Source organism: Mirounga leonina, unplaced genomic scaffold, assembly GCF_011800145.1.
Source record: "Mirounga leonina isolate KUSES-001 unplaced genomic scaffold, KU_Mleo_1.0 Mir_168, whole genome shotgun sequence".
Lineage (NCBI taxonomy): Eukaryota > Metazoa > Chordata > Mammalia > Carnivora > Phocidae > Mirounga > Mirounga leonina.
The window spans coordinates 1483902-1504123 of NW_023270426.1; the positions used below are offsets into that span (position 1 = coordinate 1483902).

Consider the following 20222-nt stretch of genomic DNA (forward strand, 5'->3'; position numbering starts at 1 on the left):
CAGTATATATTAGGGGAGATTGTTCCATGTAATTCCAAAAGTTTATATGCCACTCTACAATTCAAAAATGGCCAAGGAGGTACATGGACCCAGAATAATCTAATGATTTCAAAATGAAAGCATAATAGCAGTAACTTGTCATGGGTCTTAGGAAGATAGGACTAGCTATTTCGTAGATTGCAGTTTATCACCTGACAGAGGCAGCGTGTTTACCATGCTCTATCTTTTGGAAATATTATTGCTCTTCATCCATGTCTGAGCCAAGAAGAAATCCTGGAGTTTGTCCCTCTGCATACTTCCATTTTAGAAGGAAACTTGAAAACAAGCAATTCTGGGAGCCCAGACCTAATTTTTAAAGTAGCTAGATGTACCACAAAAGATAATTATACATATTAATGTCCACTGTGGGTGTTTCCAATCCTGTTAAGAATTCTCAATAAGATCCATAATAAGAACACCATTATGCAGTTATATAATTTTGTTTCCTACGTGCCTCTTAGCAAGTGAACAGAAATTCTGGAGGATTTCGTCTATGGAGCTTTTACATTGTGCTTGGTGACATAAGCCCCAGTGGGTGAAAACACGGAATGAATGGATCACTGGGCCTTCCCTCTGTTTCAAAGCTCCAGAGTTCACTCAGCCCCACCTACCTGCTGCCGAGGTGAACTGGGCGGCACGTGGTGTTGGTGTTCCGGCTTATAAGCCTTGTCTGTGTTGTCCCGGCCATCCCGGAGACATCACCCACAGCATACGAAGCAACATTTTACCCATTTTACTGTCGTGGGGAGAACGAGAGGCAGGGAACTCTCTCGCTTCTTCAGGCAGAGGCTATGTGCCTTCCTCTTAAATTCAGAAAGAGTGGGAAGCATTGCCCCAAAATAAGTCTCTGAAGGGAGAGGCAAGAGGAAAAAAGGACAAAGAAATGGAGGTTTCTTCTTTAAGAATCACAGTAGTCAAAAGCAAAGGAACAGTATAAACAAAGTACCCTTTAAGACAGTGCTTTAATAACCTGTCTCTATCTAGGTTTGAGCAAAGCAAAGTTTCAGTTAAAAGTCCATCCGCTTTAAGGGCTTTTGTGGTTTATCAAATATTGTTACACTTAAAAATATTGTTTACCTTGCTACCTGTGGCTTTATTTATTTATTTATTTTTTAATCATTACCTGTAAGTCGGCAATAGAACATTTCATATCCTTTCTACCTGTGAAGATGCTTTTAAGGCATCTGGGTAAGTACTATTACCTTCAATAGTATTATTGCTTTTAGGGCCTTTGTGTTCTCAAAATACCTGATTATTAATATGCCTGTCAAAATGCTTCTGATAAAAGATTTTAATTGGAGTTGAGCATGAGTCAGGCAGAGCAAATGTTCACGTTTTCCTTTTTTTCTCTCATTTTTTGATGTACAGGAAAGAAGTTCTATTTCACAGGGGCTTTGGCCCATTAATTGACACTAGAATTATTACAGCTACGATTTTGGGGGGTCAGATCTATGATCTCCCCCTAGCAACTATCATAGTATCTAACATGTGATAGACACTTAATAAATGTGTTGAATTAGTAACTGGAAATTAGGGAAGACCTGGTGAGATCATAGGTCTCTTCTGTAACCTGTATACCCTTCTTATCCAAAGGGTCCTTTGGTTGATAAGTATGTATCTGTGGTTCATGATTAGAAGTTTTTATGATGCAAAGTATATACTATGGTATCAAATATTTAGTACCACCTATGCCCAAAGCACTGCGCTAGGGGACATAAAGATTAGTGTCAACACCCATGCCCTCTGAGAGTCTGTAAATGCCCCTGAAGGGCAGGAGGGAGCTCCAGGGTTACATTGCGAGATAACTGTATGGCAGGGTTCTTAACTTCGTTAACAAAAGAAACTTGCCCTCTAAGTCAACTTCCCTTTCATCTAAGTGATCACTAATGCATAGACCTACTTCCCTTCTCCAATTGGCTATCACTGCCCTGTAACAATCCCCCATTGTTCAAACCTGTGGAACACTGAGGTACTTTGTACCCTGTCTTCTCACTGTCCCCTGTCCCTTTCAGCCCTAAGAGAGGCTGGAAAAACCTACTTATCCCAGGCACATGTGATCACTAGGCAGAGGGTGCATGTTTCTACTCTTGGATGTTTGTCTTGTGGCTGCCATCTTGAAAAGTACCAGTTAAATGGGATGACTTCAGAGTTTTATTCTTGTGTTTCAAAACCTATTACGGAGTTAGAAAGGGGGACGTTTCAACATAAATGCATCTATCTCATAGTTTTTCAAAGCAGCTGTAGGGATTTCATTTTCAGATGAGGAATCATTTTCATTTTTAGCCTGTCAACTACAGTGAGCGTTTTGTGCATACAAATCCTGCCACAAAGACCTTGGGGGTGTCAACCCACCCCAATGATCTCAGAAATTGAGGTTCCCTACTCCCCTTCAGCCATTCCCCTGCCATCCCAAAGAGAACAAAAAACCATTTAAAATACCTCGAGGGCAAGCAGCAAATCGCTTTTTTAAAGATTTAAGAACTTGAGGAATTTGGCATTTGCTGTTTATGGATGGGAATCCAAAGCAAAATCAGTTGTTGTGTTCTCTTGCAAACACTCCTATGTTCAACTGCTGTGTTACTGTCCCATCTGTTTTTTACCAAGTTTTCTAGCTTCCTCCTCTGTGTCTTGAGCTGATAAAATCAAGGAGGGGGCGTCTACCAGGTTCCCTTACCATCTTCCAGGCAGCTAAAGCTGTTCAGATAGCTGAGACCTCCCTTCAATGGCCCTTCTGTTTCTTAGTGGGGAAGAGCCTATTCCAACCCCAACTGGTGCTGACCAGTAACTTCCTACCTCTTTCCCTTTAAAAGCAAGGTCCTCAACCCTTGGCCACTTACACAGCATCCTTACCTCTGAAATGGATGTAACGATCAGATGGAAAAGCCCTCCCAAAGGCGACTCCTACCCCTGTAAAGAAGAGAAATCTGTTTCTGTAAAAATGAAGAGCCAAGAATTTAACTGGAACACCTTTCAACTTCACTGTGGACGGTGGTGATGTTTCTTGGACTCTCTGCTGGCATTCAGCACCTAATACTTCAATCCTGTTTCTGCAATGAATGCTCTCTGTGCAGAGTCTGATGAATATCCAGAGGAAGTGCATCATAAACCAAAGTTGCTGCTAAAAGCAGTTCTAAGAAGCGAGTCATTTTCTTAACGTGGGTTCTAGCAATTCAATTTCACTCAGAAAGAAACCTTTACAGCAGCATGAACAGGATTCACCACCAGCTACCAAACCTGAGGCTTTCTGTGCTAAAAGTGAAAAAATACATGTACATCCCTGCGATCATAGTTGTAATGTAATTCTAAGACTCTTCCTTATTGAAAACTAAGACTTGAAAAAGACTTTAGTAAGAATTCTACTTTTTTCATGTAGAGAAGAGAAAACTAAAGTCCTGTGAGGTTTATCTAGTCTCCTTGACCTAACTTAGTTAGTCCAAAGTCAAGAACTTAGAACCATTTCTCAAGTCCAGTTCACTGCTCAGTCTTCCCCACCACTTTGCCTTTCTTACAAAGTTGTCTTCCTCTACCCAGCCCCCTGCCCCGAAACATCCTTTATCCATCACTCAATCACTCAGAAGAATTCAATGGATCAACTTTTTTTTTTCGGATTTTTTTTTATTCGTTTCAGAGGTCCAATTTAGTGATTGATCAGTTGCATACAACCCCCAATGCTCATTCCATCAAGAGCCCTCCTTAATGCCCATCACCCAGTTACCCTATCCCTCCAGCCCCCTCCCCTCCAGCAACCCTCAGTCTGTTTCCTAGAGTTAAGAGTCTCTCATGCTTTGCCTCATGGATCAACTTCTTAGAGTAAGTCATTAATAATTAGCCTAAGTGAAACCTCTGGGTCATCATACCTTGCACTATGAGCAAGGGAGAGGCCAAACTTGGCCTTGGCTGGCCTTTATCAGGTTCCAGGAATTGTTGAAGATGCTAATCAAGAAAGTGCTTTCTTGCTCATAGTGCAAGATATGATGACCCAGAGGTTTCACTTAGGCTAATTATTAATGACTTATTCTAAGAAGTTGATCCATGAGTACTTGCCTGGTGATGAGTATTAAAGAGGGCACGTTCTGCATGGAGCACTGGGTATTATACACAAACAACGAATCATGGAACACTACATCAAAAACTAATGATGAAATGTATGGTGATTAACATAAAACAATAAACAATTTAAAAAAAAAAGAAAGAAAGAAAGTGCTTGAATATTACTAGGAAGTATTCTCACCTCCCATCAGCTACACTAGGCCTTGGCTGTGTTACTAAAACACTTACATCCTTTAGGTTTGTCTCATCCATTTGAAATGCAGCATACTTAAATTAACCAACAAAATCACAACAACATAGACTCTGTCAGTTCATTAAAGTATGCTAACAGGCATACAGTTTGCTAAGTCACCCCAGGAGGGCAGAATAGGGCTGCTTGGACACTGAGCAGTGGAAACATGCCCTTCCTGTCGTTTTGCAGCCAAAAATACCAAACAAGCTTGCAAGAGACAAGATTCACCTTGGCCTACTGGCATTTTGCCTTCCTCCAGGGAAATGAAGAACATGGGGATAACAATTACAATACAGGGTGGGGAAATCAGCACCTTTTTTCCCCCCTAGTGTTGCCAGACAGGTCACAAGCTCCTCTTGATTTCTTTAAAACAAAAAACAAACAAACAAAAAACTGGTTGAATAAAAAGGTTCCTGAGGGGTAGAGTTTAGCCCAGAAATAGGTCAGTACCTCCCTAATATTCCATTTTAAATGTGGTCCCAAGACAGAAACAGGTACTTTTTAACAGGCTCAGATTCAAGACACTTTTTTTTTTTTTTTTTGAGAAACAGTTACTCAACGAGCTAGAACTTACCATGATCATTCAGAAGACAAATATGAACCCCCCCAGCCACGTTGCAAAGGATTCTGCTCTGGAATTTATCAACTGTTGTGTTCGTTTTCTTTTTTCTTTTTTTTTTAATTTTATTATGTTAGTCACCATACAATACATCATTAGGTTTTTTGGGGGTTTTGGGTTTTTTTTTAATTATTATTATGTTATGTTAATCACCATACAGTACATCATTAGTTTTTGATGTGGCGTTCCATGATTCATTGTTTGCGTGTAACACCCAGTGCTCCATGCAGTACGTGCCTTCTTTAATACCCATCACCAGGCTAACCCATCCTCCCACCCCTCCCCTCTAAAACCCTGTTTGTTTCTCAGAGTCCATAGTCTCTCATGGTTCATCTCTCCCTCCGATTCCCCCCCTTCATTTTTCCCTTCCTTCTCCTAATGTCCTCCATGCTATTCCTTATGTTCCACAAATAGGTGAAACCATATGATAACTGACTTTCTCTGCTTGACTTATTTCACTTAGCATAATCTCCTCCAGTCCCATCCATGTTGATGTAAAAGTTGGGTATTCATACTTTCTGATGGCTGAGTAATATTTCATTGTTATATGGACCACATCTTCTTTATCCATTCATCTGTTGAAGGGCTTCTCGGCTCTTTCCACAGTTTGGCTATTGCGGACATTGCTGCTGTGAACATTGGGGTGCATATGGCCCTTCTTTTCACTACATCTGTGTCTTTGGGGTAAATACTCAGGAGTGCAATTGCTGGGTCATAGGGTAGCTCTATTTTTAACTTCTTGAGGAACCTCCACACTGTTTCCAAAGTGGCTGTACCAACTTGCATCCCCACCAACAGTGTCAGAGGGTTCCCCTTTCTCCACAACCTTTCCAACATTTGTTGTTTCTTTCCCTGTCCATTTTTGCCATTCTAACTGGTGTAAGGTGGTGTCTCAATGTGGTTTTGATTTGAATTTGTTGTTTGTTTTCTTAACAGGTGAAAAACGCAGCTGCCAATGTACTCAGGGAAACATGGCTAATTTACAAAAATACAAAGCTAGTAAAAAAGATAGATCATGCAAAAGTAAGAAAACATCAACGAAAATTCTTGCAAGCTATTCACCAGTAAGTACCATTTCTCATTTGTTGCCTTCCTGCTTGTGTAGCTCTGGGTCTAAATTCTCACACTTGGTCATTCTTCTCTCGTGAGAGAAGAAAAAAGAAAACACTGTCATATCTGTGCCCAGAAGACATTATTTGGCATTTTAGTAATTCCACAAATGAAATGCTGAGAAGATTGTCAGTTCTTTTTAGGACTAAAAAAATCATTCATTATGGGGGAGAATCGTCATTTACTGTATTAACTAAAATGTCTTCTCAGGTTCTCTCTTTAGAAACAATATTTTCAGTTGCAATTGTATTTCCTACTGTAGCTTAATTATTCATCTAGTTTGCTCTAGGATGTTTAGTTTGTATCTACTGCAAAATCTTGACAAACATTTACTATTTTATGACCTGTCTGGATTTTGTTTTTAACACCCTGCCAACATGTTTCTATGAAGATAGTATAGATGCTTGATTTAATACTTGCATTTTTAAATGAGTCTTTACTCAGGACTTGGGGGATTTTCTATACACTCCGTGTTCATTATAGATTTTATAGTACCTGCAGACCTTACACTCTTCTACCATTATTCTGACTTTATCCAGACCACCATTATTCAGTTTGTTGAAGTTCTTCACACCATTTTGTTGTAACACTGTATATAACCATCATAGACTTTTAAAGGACAAATGCCTCTGTAGTGAGTTTCAATAATGACTTGAAAGCACCAATTTTTCTCCCTCAGGCTGGCAGCATCCTTACCGTAAGTACATTCATGTGGGCATCCATCTTGAGGCTGCACAGCCTTGCTCTTAAGTCCATGCCATTTCTGTGTGGGGAAGAGCAGATCTGTCCCATGGATGGGCCAGAAAAGTAGCTTTCCTCATGCAGCCTACCAGGGGAATCATGGAAAGGTAGGTCAACACACTGGGTATCCTGAGTAGATGGCAAGATGTGTCTTTCTCGGAGCTGCCTAGTGTGGTAGACCAGAAAGCTCTGAAGCTGGAGTTTTTATTGTATATTCTCAGGTAGTACATACCTAATAGATTACACTGAGAGTCTCTCGGAAATCACTCAGCATTCAAGGGCTACCCTTTCACTTCTCCCTCCAACTGTGCATTTCTAAATAGTAGCACTCACAATGTGGACTCTGTCTAGAAATTACTACCGTAATGAGAATAAAATCCAGGCACCGTGAGATCTAAAATGGAGACTCCACACATACAGTACAGTAGAGCCCGCCCTCATGGCTCCTCAGAGCGCTTTAGTCGCGTTCTTGCTGCCACCAGCCCCAAAGTGACATCATTTCCCCTTTAGCTCTGGGATGTCACACTGGGCCCCCAACTATGCTTTTTATCCCATTGTAAGGAAAGGCTAGAATTTTAAGATAAGACTCTGTCCAAGTCTGGGAATGCGTAAAAGGGAAACACAGAGGGACACCGGATCAGATCTGGCTCCCAAGAAGAAACTGCTTGCTGGAGATCATGGCTACCTTTATAACCAAATACCACCCCCTAGGAGCCTCCACATCTTGGTTCCTTAAAGTTTAGACTAAGAGAGCGAGTCCCCAGAGAGACACTGAGCCTTCACCTCTGAGGACAGGCTGCCTCCTCAAGGGTCCCCGGGTACCCCTCTCCTGGTAGAGTGGCCATTCCTACACCCCCACAAGTGTACCACATAGAAACCCAACATTCATCCAAGATTTCTCCATACTGTGGAGAATCATCCTTTGTACTTTTAATATTTCAATACGAACTTACATTGTTCAGGTATATTAAAAAAAAAAAAACCACAAAACTTACCTTTGTGTGTGGGGGCAGGTGTGGTCAGTCTATGGGTCTAGCAACCACACATGCCATTTCCTCTGGGATCATATTTATAACCCTTTCTGTCAGTGTGATGTACCTATTAAATAGAAAATGAAATGTGAGTGGCCTTGGGTACCATTGATAAGTTTTTATATAACAAAACTATTGGAAAAACTGCTTTGATGGTTTCTGTAATAATTTTGTAGCCACATGTGAATGGTGGGTATTTATATTTTTATCTATCTTGTCGCAAAATGCACCCATGCTCCAATCTTGGGGCAGGTGGGGGCAGCTTAGGGGTGTTCACTGTAAATTTTTTTCAACTTTGCCATAGGTTTGAAAATTTTTATAGTATGTCAGAAAAAATTATTGGGGGAAGCGAAATTGAAAAATTGCCCCTAAGCAATTGTTAGATTTCTAGAAGGTGCATGGACCCACTCTTAAGGGGTTCAAGGTATAGCTTACATGGGCCTTCCAGAATCCTGCTCTGGGATAGCATAACAGAGGAAACCATTCATGATTCTTCTGCTTCTTGCAGACATTTCTCATTCTGTTTCTTCAGTAGCAACAATGTAGTTCTAAAGTAGATCAGCTTTGAGCAACGCAAATGTTCTAAATTGTTTTATAACTTAGTCTTGGGGTTATCTGATTTCCTTTGATGTGGGAGGGTACTTATACTTTGTAAAAAAAAAAAATTAAAAAGTACAACTGGACATTTATATGGGCTGGGTTTTGGCTAGATTATTCTGATCGTGCCTAATCTCTCATTTTGAGTGAGTGAGTGAAGTCATACAGGAAAGCACACAGGGCTCGATTCTTCAGGGCAAGGCTCCCATTGCCCACTATTCAGACACAGATTTATAATTTCATTGGCTAGAGCTCTGCTGGCCTCTCCCATCCTCTGATTTGTCCTGAGAGCTTTTCCAGGGCTCGATCTGGACTCCCCTCTTCCCAGCGTCTCTCCCTGACACATGGCCTCCCTAGTTTCCAGTAGATGCCTGCTTCTCCAGGCTCTGTCCTCTTTCCAGTAACAGATCTGTCTTTAGGGATCATCACTTAGTGCCAGGAAGCATCCTGTGCCTGTAGACCTTTGAGCACTTTTTCTGGTATCAGCATTAACTCTTTTAAAGTATATCATTCTTCTATCTCAACTACAGACCCAGCAATCAACATGAACTTGTCTTGGAGCCGAGGAATTCAGTAAACAGAATTTCTCTGATGCTGAGTTTTTGGATTACCCACCTTTCAGAAAGCCAGGCTTCTGAACAGCCCCAACTCAGAGTAGATGTATCCCCTCCAAGAAACACTGACATTATAATCCCATTGTTGAGACTATTGTCCCTATGACATTCATATTAGACCAAAATGGGTCTTGTAGTTTACTTGGACATCGAGTATCAAAGAGGCCATAATGACCTGGTAGAGGTTCTTCCTTCTGAACCTTCGTTCTGGAGAAAGCGCTGTGTTTCGGGTGAGGCAGTCTCTCAGCAGTGAAGGATGCTAATATAATTGAACAGTGTTTTTCTGTGATCACTGTGCCAAAATCCTGCAGAACCTTAACAGGATCTTTCCGCCAATGAATCGAGCCCCCTGTGCACAATTGAACACCACGCTGTTATATATTTTACAGTTTCTTTTCTTTTGTCTTTTTATTTCAACAAAATGAAAATAGAGCTCGGAAGTAAGTTGTGTGAGCCGCTCCCCTCAACATTTGCAGAATTTTCTACTGGCTGCATGCACCCAAGTGGATCCTTTATTTGTGAATTTTAGTAGTCTGATTGCTGCTATGGAAATGTGATCCAAAATCATGATCTTTTCCTGTGATAAGTGAAGTTCACAAGGAAGAAGTCAACATATGTTCCTTATTCTTCTTTTGGGGGACGGGGAGAAGGGAAGTAAAACACACACCTTTTACCTTTTATTCTGACAACTGAAGCTTTAAGTAGGCTTGTTTTCTGCCAGTTCTATGGTTCAGGCAGTCTCAGAAGCAGCAAGGCAAGATGATTTAAGTACACGTAGCTCAGGGGATTCCAATCGAATAGGCTGCTCTATGTCAGCTTTCCGGATTAGTGGAAAAGAAAATGGGCAAAATTCTACTGTCAGAAACATAATATAGGAATTCAAGAGAAGCAAATTAGGCTTCACTGTTTGGAAGACAGAGTACTCGCCTCAGCGAAGGGACCAGCACTCTGGCCCTTCCACGGGACCGGCCAAGCTCAGGACTTTGCCTGCACTCACTAGTTGCTGGAGGCTTCTGATCTGGTTCCCCAAACTTGGGTCATTCATGTGCCGACTCTCCTATTACTTAAATCTGAAAACAAAGCTTGATGTAAGTCTCTTATCACAAAATGGCTAAAAAACAAAAACAAAAACAAACCAAAATGAAAAAACCAAAAAACCATCCCCAGCAAAGAGAGGTAAAGGCAGCATCAGCCAACAACTGCAACCCTGGCGTTGAATTCTAGCCACGGACTGTTGCCTGCAGAAAGCTCTCAGCTGAAATTCTGCTCTCTCTTTTTTCAGAAAGGAGAGACTAGCAGGTGTTGGGAGATAAAAACAGGATAGAACCAGCCTGAGACATTTTTCCTGTAATAATCATGAATTGGAAGAGAATTAAAGAGGACTGTCTCTCCATCTGGTTTAGTATTTAAGGTCTTCTTATTTGCGTGTCACTTAGCCATCTAGAACACCTCTACTGGTATAAATCCAGCACTCCAGAACCACTGTCCTCACCTAACCCTATTCGTTTCCTCCATTAAGAAACTGAAGGTCAAATTAGGGCCAGGGAGAATGGAGTCCATGTCTGGCCCCTTTGTTTTCTCTAGTACCTTTCTGTAGAATGACCCTACACGTTTCAAGGGGGTTTTTTTTGTTTGTTTTTTGTGTTTTTTGGCAGGGGGAGGGAAGGGACTTGTTTTTAAAAGGCAGACACAAGAACTGTAATCCTTGTAACTACTTAGAGAAACCTATCTCAACGACGTGTTAGATTTAAATACATATTTGTAAATTTCTTTTACACTTAAACATATTCCATCTCTAGAATAGCACAGAAAGGAGCCAATCAACTGAGTTCCAAGCATTCTAATAGAGAAACACAGACTTGCAATGATATGTTATAACCTTAAGCTGTTTTGGATGGTTAAATATCGTGTTATAGGCAGGTGTCAGTTACACCCATACTGGCAGAAGGAACTCTATCTTCACTGTCAAGCAGATTTGGGGACATATTGGATATCGTAGTTTCAAAACAAAATCACTGTGCATCATGAACATTTGTTGCAAAAATCTCCCTGGCAGTAAAATCTTGCCCTGTGAATTTTTTATCCCTTTTTTGTAATTACCTTTCATTTAAATTGGGAAATTATCAAGATGACTCTCCAACATCAACACTATACTTTACAAACAACATGTCATCAAGGCAAAAAGGTTAGCATGGACTTTTTTTTTTTTTTTAACTAAGTAGCTGAGAGAGACTTGTTCCTCTCCTGGAGCATGGCTCTGAATCGTTGGCTTAAAGAACAATAAACCACTTGTCTCTTGTTGGAAAATCTTCATTTCTTGGTACAGAGTAAGCAATGAATAAATATTTTTTTAAAATATTATAGTAAATAAGGAATAGTAAGAGTTGTCATTCAGAAAGATTTAAAAAAAAAAAAAACCAGTGGTTGTTTGACTGTCAATCAGATATATGCAATGATATTTCAAAGTATCTAAAAGTAACTTTACGAGTAGTGGTCCCATCTGTCAGACATTTTAATTGTCCACTGACTTTTATCTACAATAAAAAATTAAGGGAAATTCTCCCAAGGAAATGGTCTGGCTCCCCTTCAAATTCATGGCAGTTTAAGATGAAAGTCAAGGGAAACACAAGGAAGAATAAGAGAATTATGTGTTTTGAGTTATCTTGCTGCTGGTTGAATAAAAGCTTTCTTTTTGCTAATAAGAATCTCACTTATCACTGTGTTTCATCAGGTTCAAATACCTAACCCAATCCATCTCCAGCTGAACAGGGCTATGCCCCGTATCTAGTCATGTAGGCATAGGAAGGTGCTCACTGCTCCAACATTGATGAAATTGTCGTCGCTTTGCCTATTTCTTCCTATGTCTATTTGAAACGATACTGGGATTTTAAGGAATGTTTTGACTTTTCTCATATGGTTAAATCCTTATGAGCCTTACTCCGTTCAACTTTTAACTCCCTGGTAAATAGTTGTCCTAAGGACACCTCATCTCTTTCTCTCTCTCTCTCTCTCTCTCTCTCACTCTTTTCCTTTTTTGCGGTGTTGGGGAAGCATGCTTCTCATTGTACCAGATACATAACCAGTTTGGACTTGACCCCAAATATTCAAGGCATTATCCATGCAGTTCTTTGCTCTTGTCAATTTTATGCATGCTCTTTGGAAGGCGTATGAGAGCAGTAGAAAGGAAGGAGCCCTTCTGACTTCAGATTCTGTCTTTTAGATTAAGAAGTGTAAAGATGGAGCAGAGGAAACTGAATGACCAAGCCAATACCTTGGTGGACCTGGCCAAGGTAAGCTTGGGGTCTCAGCCCTCGTGATGAGGTCTGTTGGAATGAAGCACTGCACAGTAACTGATCGTGCTTTTGGAGGAGGACACCCCAAACTTGCTTAACGCATCAAGCCAACAAACCACCCTAAACCCAATGACCCAACTGAACAGAATTTTCCTAAAACTCTTCCTTCATATGCTCTTTCCCTACATAAATTATTCAACCCCCATTCTAAAAGCCTTCCTACTTACAGGGGCTTGAAAATACAGTAAGAAACATAAGTGGAATATGAGACAATACCATTGGGTTTCATATTTGTCATTCAGTCTCATCCCTTTGAGAACAGAACTACATCCTGGGTTTGACCATGATGTTCAGGGCTACATAGGACTCAGCAATAAAATTATTTTTTTATTTATTTTAAGCCCACTCAGAGGACTACAATGTTGAAATTAAAAAAAAAAAAAAAAAACAAGAAATTACATCATAACATGAGAATCATCTTTCCAAAAAAAAGAGAATCAGTTTTTATAATTTAGGATTCTTTTTTCATTATTTAAAAAATCATAGTACTTTTTAAAAAGCACATTAATGGTCCCTTGATTCTTCTGTCACACTCACAAGATTTATCTGGTTGATTTGTGGTTGTTCCTTTCAAGTCAACTCCACTTTAAAAATATGAATATTTGCCCACAATGACAACCTTCCATTTTCCTGAGCTAATTCCAAAGGAGGCATCATGTGGAAGTTCTCAACCTTTTTTTTTTTTTTTTTAAGATTTTATTTATTTGACAGAGAGAAGGACAGCCAGAGAGGGAACACAAGCAGGGGGAGTGTGAGAGGGAGAAGCAGGCTTCCTGCCGAGCAGGGAGCCCGATGTAGGGCTCGATCCCAGGACCCTGGGATCATGACCTGAGCCGAAGGTGGACGCTTAACGACTGAGCCACCCAGGCGCCCCAGTTCTCAACCTTTTAACACGAATGCTTTCAAAGGGGCAACTCTCTCTAGGGGCACCTGGGTGGCTCAGTCGGTTAAGCATTGGACTCTTGACTCCGGCTCAGGTCATAATCTCAGGGTTGTGAGATCAAGCCCTGCATTGGGCTCTGCACTCAGCAGGGAGGCTGTTGGAGATTCTCTCTCTACCCCCTTCCCCTCTCTGCGCATGCTCGCTCTCTCTCAAAACAAATAAATAAATCTTTAAAAAAATAAAAAAATAAAGGGGCAACTCTCAGTTGGATCTGTACATCCTGTTGTTTGTCTTTTATAAAGCCTCCAGTATCACTAGGAAAATTACACCTATTTATTCTAGCCTCATGAAATAACACAACGACACTATATTTGTCTTAATGTATATCAGTGACACATGCAATATAAATATGTAAAAATTGAGTATTTGAGGCCTTACAAATAGAAGGTAAGTGAAGAATTCAATGACTTACCCCCAGGAGAGCATATGTCGTGCATTGAAGGTGGGCAGCACACATGAGACTCGAAAATGTTCTCAATTAATATTTACACACGTGGCTCTCGTCTTGAACAAAGATGGGGCGGACTCTTACATCACTCCAAGGCCAAATGATAAAGAAATTGGGTAAATAAAGCAGACCACTTGGAAATAATATAACATTTTACTTATATAATTAATTTAATATTATAAATCTGCACTATATAATGTCACTTCAGGAGTCTGTCTACAAGGCAGGATGCTCACAGATATATGCTGCGCTATTTCTTTCAAATTATTTCTTGAGTACCATGCTTATTATTACAGCTACAGAGTTGTTGTGCCATAAGGGTTCAGTATTTTCTGAGTGAATGGATGTTGCTCCCATATTCTCAAGACTATGTAGTAAAAAATAAAGTTAATGTGCTCTGTCTCCATGACCAAGCTCAAACTAAGTGTCTGTGTCCTGAATAGTAACTCTCTCAATCAGTTCATTTATCATCATTAAGAGGTTAGTAAGCAGGTAAGAGCACATTTAATAGAGGGAAATGAGATAGAGGGATAGACAGCTTCAAAAAAGGTTTTGAAACTTGGGAAAAGCATCAGTGGGAGGAGATTCGTGTGCCCGTCCTTTCCTTCTTCCTGGTCTCTCAGTTCCCTCCGGAAACATAACTGGGAGTCCAAGTTATGAAAAGCCTCTCATCAAGACAGTTTCAAGATCCACTAGAGAACAAAAAACATTTTCCTCTTTCAAACCACTCAGCTCTGATAAACCCATAGCCAACAGCGTAGACTGGTAACTTAGTCTCCCCCCAACTTTTTACCTCTCAAAATGCTTTTACCCAACGGAGAGCCTGTAATTTGAAACCTAGGGCCACAAAGGATCATTCAGAATTTTTTCTTGCTTTAAGTTACTAAATTACTTGACCAAATTAGTTTGTCCTAAACTTCCTTCATATTCCACCTTCAAAATTTTTGCTACATTCCAGTACCTTCTGTGTACTATTATGATGATTCTTTAAATCTGCTTCATTTTAAAAATTACCCTTGCCCTAATAAATATTACATGTTGCAAAACGAATGTGATGTGCTAACTTTTGTAACTGCTATTAAGAAATCTACATAAATATTAAATCGCAACTTTGTCTCGACACCACCAAAAATCATGGGCATACCACCAGCAAACCTGTATGACATTTTCTGCAACTGGATCAGGTTAAGGCCTAAAATCTTACATATTTTTAGGAGGGGGAGGGTGTGGGGGGAAGGGAGAGAATCTTTCTTAAGCAGGCTCTCCATCCAGTGCAGAGCCCAAGGTGTGGGGCTTGATCTCACGACCCTGGGATCACAAACTGAGCCAAAATCAAGAGTCGGAAGCTCAACCGACTGAGCCACCCAGGGGCCCCAAAGAGCCTCCATTTCTAAATCCTGGCATTGAACAGACATACTAAATCTGCTTTGCAAAGTCCAGTGCTCCATTAGCTGATGCCCCTATTTCTTTGTGTGCCACCAAAAGGAATCCAACCCTCAGACTTGGAGAGTTGACAGTTTGCTTCCAGGGCCAGTGTCCTGAAACCTTAGTCCTTGGTTTCCTTATCTGTCTCCCATCCTGTTTTGTAGACCCAGAACATCATGTATGACATGATTTCCGACCTAAATGAACGGAGCGAAGACTTTGAGAAGAGGATCGTTACCGTGGAGACAAAACTAGAGACTCTGATTGGCAGCATCCACGCCCTCCCTGGGCTCATCAGCCAGACCATCAGGCAACAGCAGAGAGATTTCATCGAGGCTCAGATGGAGAATTACGACAAGCACGTCAGCTACGACAATGCCGAGCGGTCCCGGTCCTCGTCCAGGCGACGGCGGTCCTCCTCCACAGCGCCACCGACTTCATCAGAGAGTAGCTAGAAGAGAATCAGTCAACCACAAAATAAGACTTTTTGCCATCATATGGTCAATATTTTAGCTTTTATTGTAAAGCCCCTATGGTTCTAATCAGCGTTATCCGGGTTCTGATGTCAGAATCCTGGGAACCTGACACTAAGTTTTAGGCCAAAATGAGTGAAAACTCTTTTTCTTTTCCTTTCAGATGCACAAGGAATGCACCTATTATTGCTATATAGATTGTTCCTCCTGTAATTTCACTAACTTTTTATTCATGCACTTCAAACAAACTTTACTACTACATTATATGATATATAATAAAAAAAAAAAGTTAATTTCTGCACATACTTGTTTGGTCCCTTGACATTTCTAAAGGTTCAGTTCTCACATTGTTTTCAAGCTAAGATGACTGGTTATTGCCTGATACATGTTGATAACTTCCATTACCCAGAGTCTGGCTGGTTGGAAGAAGACTTTCAATCGCCCTGTACTCCCTTCACTAAGATGCTCCCCCATTACAAAATGTTACAGTCACATTCATTTGACACAGGCAGCTTACTATTCTCTTTGAGTTTACAGTGTCTAGTTTCTAATTGCGTTTATTTCCAAATTATCTGGAAGGTGGAGCTGTTACATCAAAGCATATATATAGACCAGGGGGACACAGATGCTTTCTAGAATTATTTTATTCCCAGTTTACCAGGAAATGTATTTAAAGAAAGTATCAGGGTACACTACTGTCTGTGAACTGATTGATATTGAAGACTTTTTGGTCTAAACCAGTTATTTCATCTTTTCCCTTATATTTGTTTATTATGGGAGGCCCATGATGCGCTTGGTTTGGATTCCATGCGTATTCATACACGCATCTGTTTGCATAGTCCCTAACAGCATAATGGACATAAATGAGCCTAACTCAACATGTCCATTATCACCTGGCAAATGGTCCCCTCTTAGTCTCTACTTGTGTATTTGGTACAAGGAAGTAAATGGCACCTTGTCAATTTCATGAGTTCTATCACACTTGTTTCATAGCCGGTTAAGGTCAGTTGCAGGGAAAGGGAACAGGGTGGTTAAATGTGGCCAGCACATCTCTTTCCAAATTTGCTTTAAGAATTGACTGGGTTTAGAAGAACCATCTGAGAGGGGATAGCAGTGTGGAATTCCCTCACCTGCTCATGGTCTCCAGAGCCTACCGGAAGAGCTGATCTACAGTAGCAGGGGTAACACATCACAAAAGTAAGGCACGATTTAGACAGTTCTTCAACCAACCTGCTTGGATTGACCTAACCTAAAATTTACTCCACATTTTCAGAGAAATCTGCTTTTGCCCTCTTCCCCTTTATTTTACACCATACCGTTTTGTGTCTACCTTACCAAGTAATTTTCTTCTCCCACAACTAGAGTGCTCAATCTCATCACTTTGCATAATTCAATGAATAAAATCACTTTCATAACCATTCTCCATAACTGATGCAAAAATCAGACATTTCCATTCAAGATCAAGGACATAAAAGGATGATTTCTTTAGATTGCAGGAGGATTGCTTATGATTTATTACCCGTCTCAAATGGCTGAAAAGAAAAACCATTCGCACATCTTACATGTGTCTGTGTAGGGTGAGGATGAGGCCTAGAAGGTCTTTTAATAATAAGTGAAAGAAAAACTTTTAGAGTACCATTTTGGGAACATATCGCTGAGTTAAATGAACTTCAAATCCGACCTTCATGGGGATGTCTATTCCATGGATGAAATTAAAATTTTCTTTTATGGATTCTGGGTTATATACAAGAATAGATCCAGTATTTGGTGCAAACACTAGACATAAGAAAGAAATTTTGAAAAGATGATTATTTGTTCTGGCAATTGACACCGTTAATTCTTATATAAGATTATATATATATAAAATATATAAGATTATAAAATTCTTATATATACCTCTATGGTGACTAAAAAGCAGAATAGCAGATAATTAAGTTTAATGATCTTCTTATTGATCAATTAGCACCACCATCCCAGAATATACTACAAGACTAGGGAAAGAATAATATATAGTTGAAGAACAGAGAAGAGAAATTAGATTTTAGATTTCATGACCTTGTATTTATCCTCCTCTTCCTGATTAAATGCAGCTCCTGTAGGTTGGCAGTCATCAGTCCCCCAAATTTGATCCGTCCTTTCCTGCTTCTTTATGCAAAGTAGATGAAGACTGGTAATGATTCAACAAAAGCGTATGATCCTTTGTTTCTGTATTTTAAAAAATACCAAATAACCAGAACTTGAAAGAGGAACAGAAGACCTATCAATCGGGTCGACATTATGGTCAACGAGTTGCTGAATGAACCCTACTTCCCTGCAACACGACCCGAGTCTCCTCCCATATGCCTTTCAGCAGGAGGCAAAATCCCCTGGGGGCTCCTCAGATGACTACTCTTTTGTGGGGATCTAGGCCTTGCTCTAATTTGTACTTTGTCAGAATTTCTAATGATAATTGAGTGTTTTTACACCTGCCAGCCTACCACACCTGGGCCTCCCTGTTTCCTGACAGTCAGGATGGGAACATAGGGCTACCACAAATCATTTTGAATTACAACAGCCCCTCCTTCCTCAGTAACTTTCTTCACTTCTCCTACTTACACACAATGTCACAAGTTGGCCACAACAAAGAGGATCCCATGCTCATCAAGAAACAAGGATGAGCCAAGTTTAACAGGTAATAGATCTAGGAAATTGAATATGCTTTCTCCCCAGTTGCTCTTCCCTTGGTAACTCTTTTCCAAGAGCTCTTCACACCAAAGCATCAGCAATAACCCAATAATGATATTCCAAAAGAGAGTATTATGTTCCAAAAGAGAAGATGGGAATTGGGAGTGGGCAGGGGACCTGTAGGTTAGGTTTAATACAAATCTCAAGGGGTGGATTAAAATTCTACAGCCCTACTATTTTGCAAATTTACCTGGTCTTGAGAGGTGGAATAACAGAGTGGAAAGAGCATGTGGTTCAAAGAACAGGATTTAAAACTGAGTCCTGACACTTGCTAGCTCTACGCGCTTGAACAGACTTAATCCTACTGAGCCTCTTTCTTCTCAGCCACAAAACAAGTGTCCAAGGAGGTAGCAGAGGGCCTTTCTGAAGCCTAGCATCTATTTTTCCAAATGATGGCAGACATTTTTTATTACCATTTCCAGTATAAGACAACAAATGCCAAACCCCCCAATACCTGCCTGTCTTACCACTTCTAACACCTGGCAGTAGAGTTTATAAATTCTCCCCTTTGCTTAATTAATTCTTAAAGGAAGTTCCTAGACTCTGCATTTGTTGATTGGTTTCCTGATTCTGTCGTTGTTTTTTTGTGTAATGGAATCTAGAATATCAATAGGTACGTATGCTTTGTCTTTGTGATTCTGACCTACCCTTTCCTCTGCTTGCCATCCCACAAAATCTGTTGGTAAACATGATCCAGAAGTGTGGAGGGTGCTTGCGCCCTATGCTGATGACTTGGGATACATGATTAGGGCTGAGCTAATATGGCCACCCAAGAGTTGGACCAAAGGGCTCAGTTCCTTTTCCAAACCCATCCCTGTCATTGGTGAGCTTCCACGTACTTCTCCCCATCTGTAACACACACAGGTACAGTTTGTGCATTCTAAGGGGAACTGTCAAGTCAATCCACTAATAAAACACTATCAAACTGGCTTTTTGACAAATGAATCCTAATAGATGTTGTGAGGCTGGAAGCCAGGGCAACAAGGGGTAGGACACCAGCAACTTCTCCACCTCACTGACACTTTGGCCAGAGCCCCTGACGGGCACGCTCCTTTGTGATTTCTTAGGTCAGGGAAGAAAAAAAGTCCATCAATGCTGCTTTCTAGTACTTCTATGAAATATGTCTCGAGTCAGTGAGCCCGGAAATAGAAAATACAGATTATGACTTTGCAGATATTTCCCATTTCAAATTTTTAGAAATAATTTGAATTCCCCATCTCCCCCCCTATCTCCCCCTCCCCCACCGACATGGCCTTTTCTACTTACGGGTTTTCTTCTTTTTCTTCTGCCCCAGTGTTCATGGTCCCCACATGGCAGGGTTGGGGAGGGGTTTACAAAAGTAATTAGGAATTCCTGGGGCTGCTTAATCCTGGCAGTGTTAGGCGTTCTGGTTTGGAGCTGGGTCAACTTTAACTCCTGCTGTAAGGTGAGTGTGAGGAAGACTGTAGGCAGCAGACTATGGCTAAACAGAACCCTCATCAGGATCCTTGCTCTCTCCAGGCTTCCTACTTTGTTAGTAACGAGACTCCTTGACTCCTCATTAGGAAAGTGGCTCTTGCGTCTTTCCATAGCCCAACTACTTACTTAATCATCAACTTCCCTGAGGTCTCCTACACACCCGACCCCCCAAAAAATCTGTAAAGAAGATACTTTGTTAAAAAAAAAAGATATTTCTTGTTAACTCAATTCTGTTACTTCACATATTTTGTGGCAGCGAAAACCTAGTGCCCAGCTAAGGTTAAAGAATGGAAATATTTCAGGGGTGCCTGGCTGGCTCAGTCAGTAGAGCATGTGACTCTTGATCTCGGGGTCGTGAGTTCAAG

The 20222-nt window shown here is 40.6% G+C and overlaps 1 protein-coding gene across 1 annotated transcript in view; it reads left to right on the forward strand.

Annotated features, from left to right (window-relative positions):
* Window positions 1-15976, forward strand: part of KCNN2 (potassium calcium-activated channel subfamily N member 2) — a 154347-nt gene extending 138371 nt beyond the window's left edge. The window contains exons 7-9 of the mRNA XM_035013933.1: window positions 5877-6004; window positions 12254-12323; window positions 15367-15976. Of these exons, the coding sequence (XP_034869824.1) occupies window positions 5877-6004; window positions 12254-12323; window positions 15367-15657 (489 nt within the window). The 3' untranslated portion in view covers window positions 15658-15976. The remainder of the gene's footprint in view (window positions 1-5876; window positions 6005-12253; window positions 12324-15366) is intronic.
* The last annotated feature ends 4246 nt before the right edge of the window (window positions 15977-20222 follow it).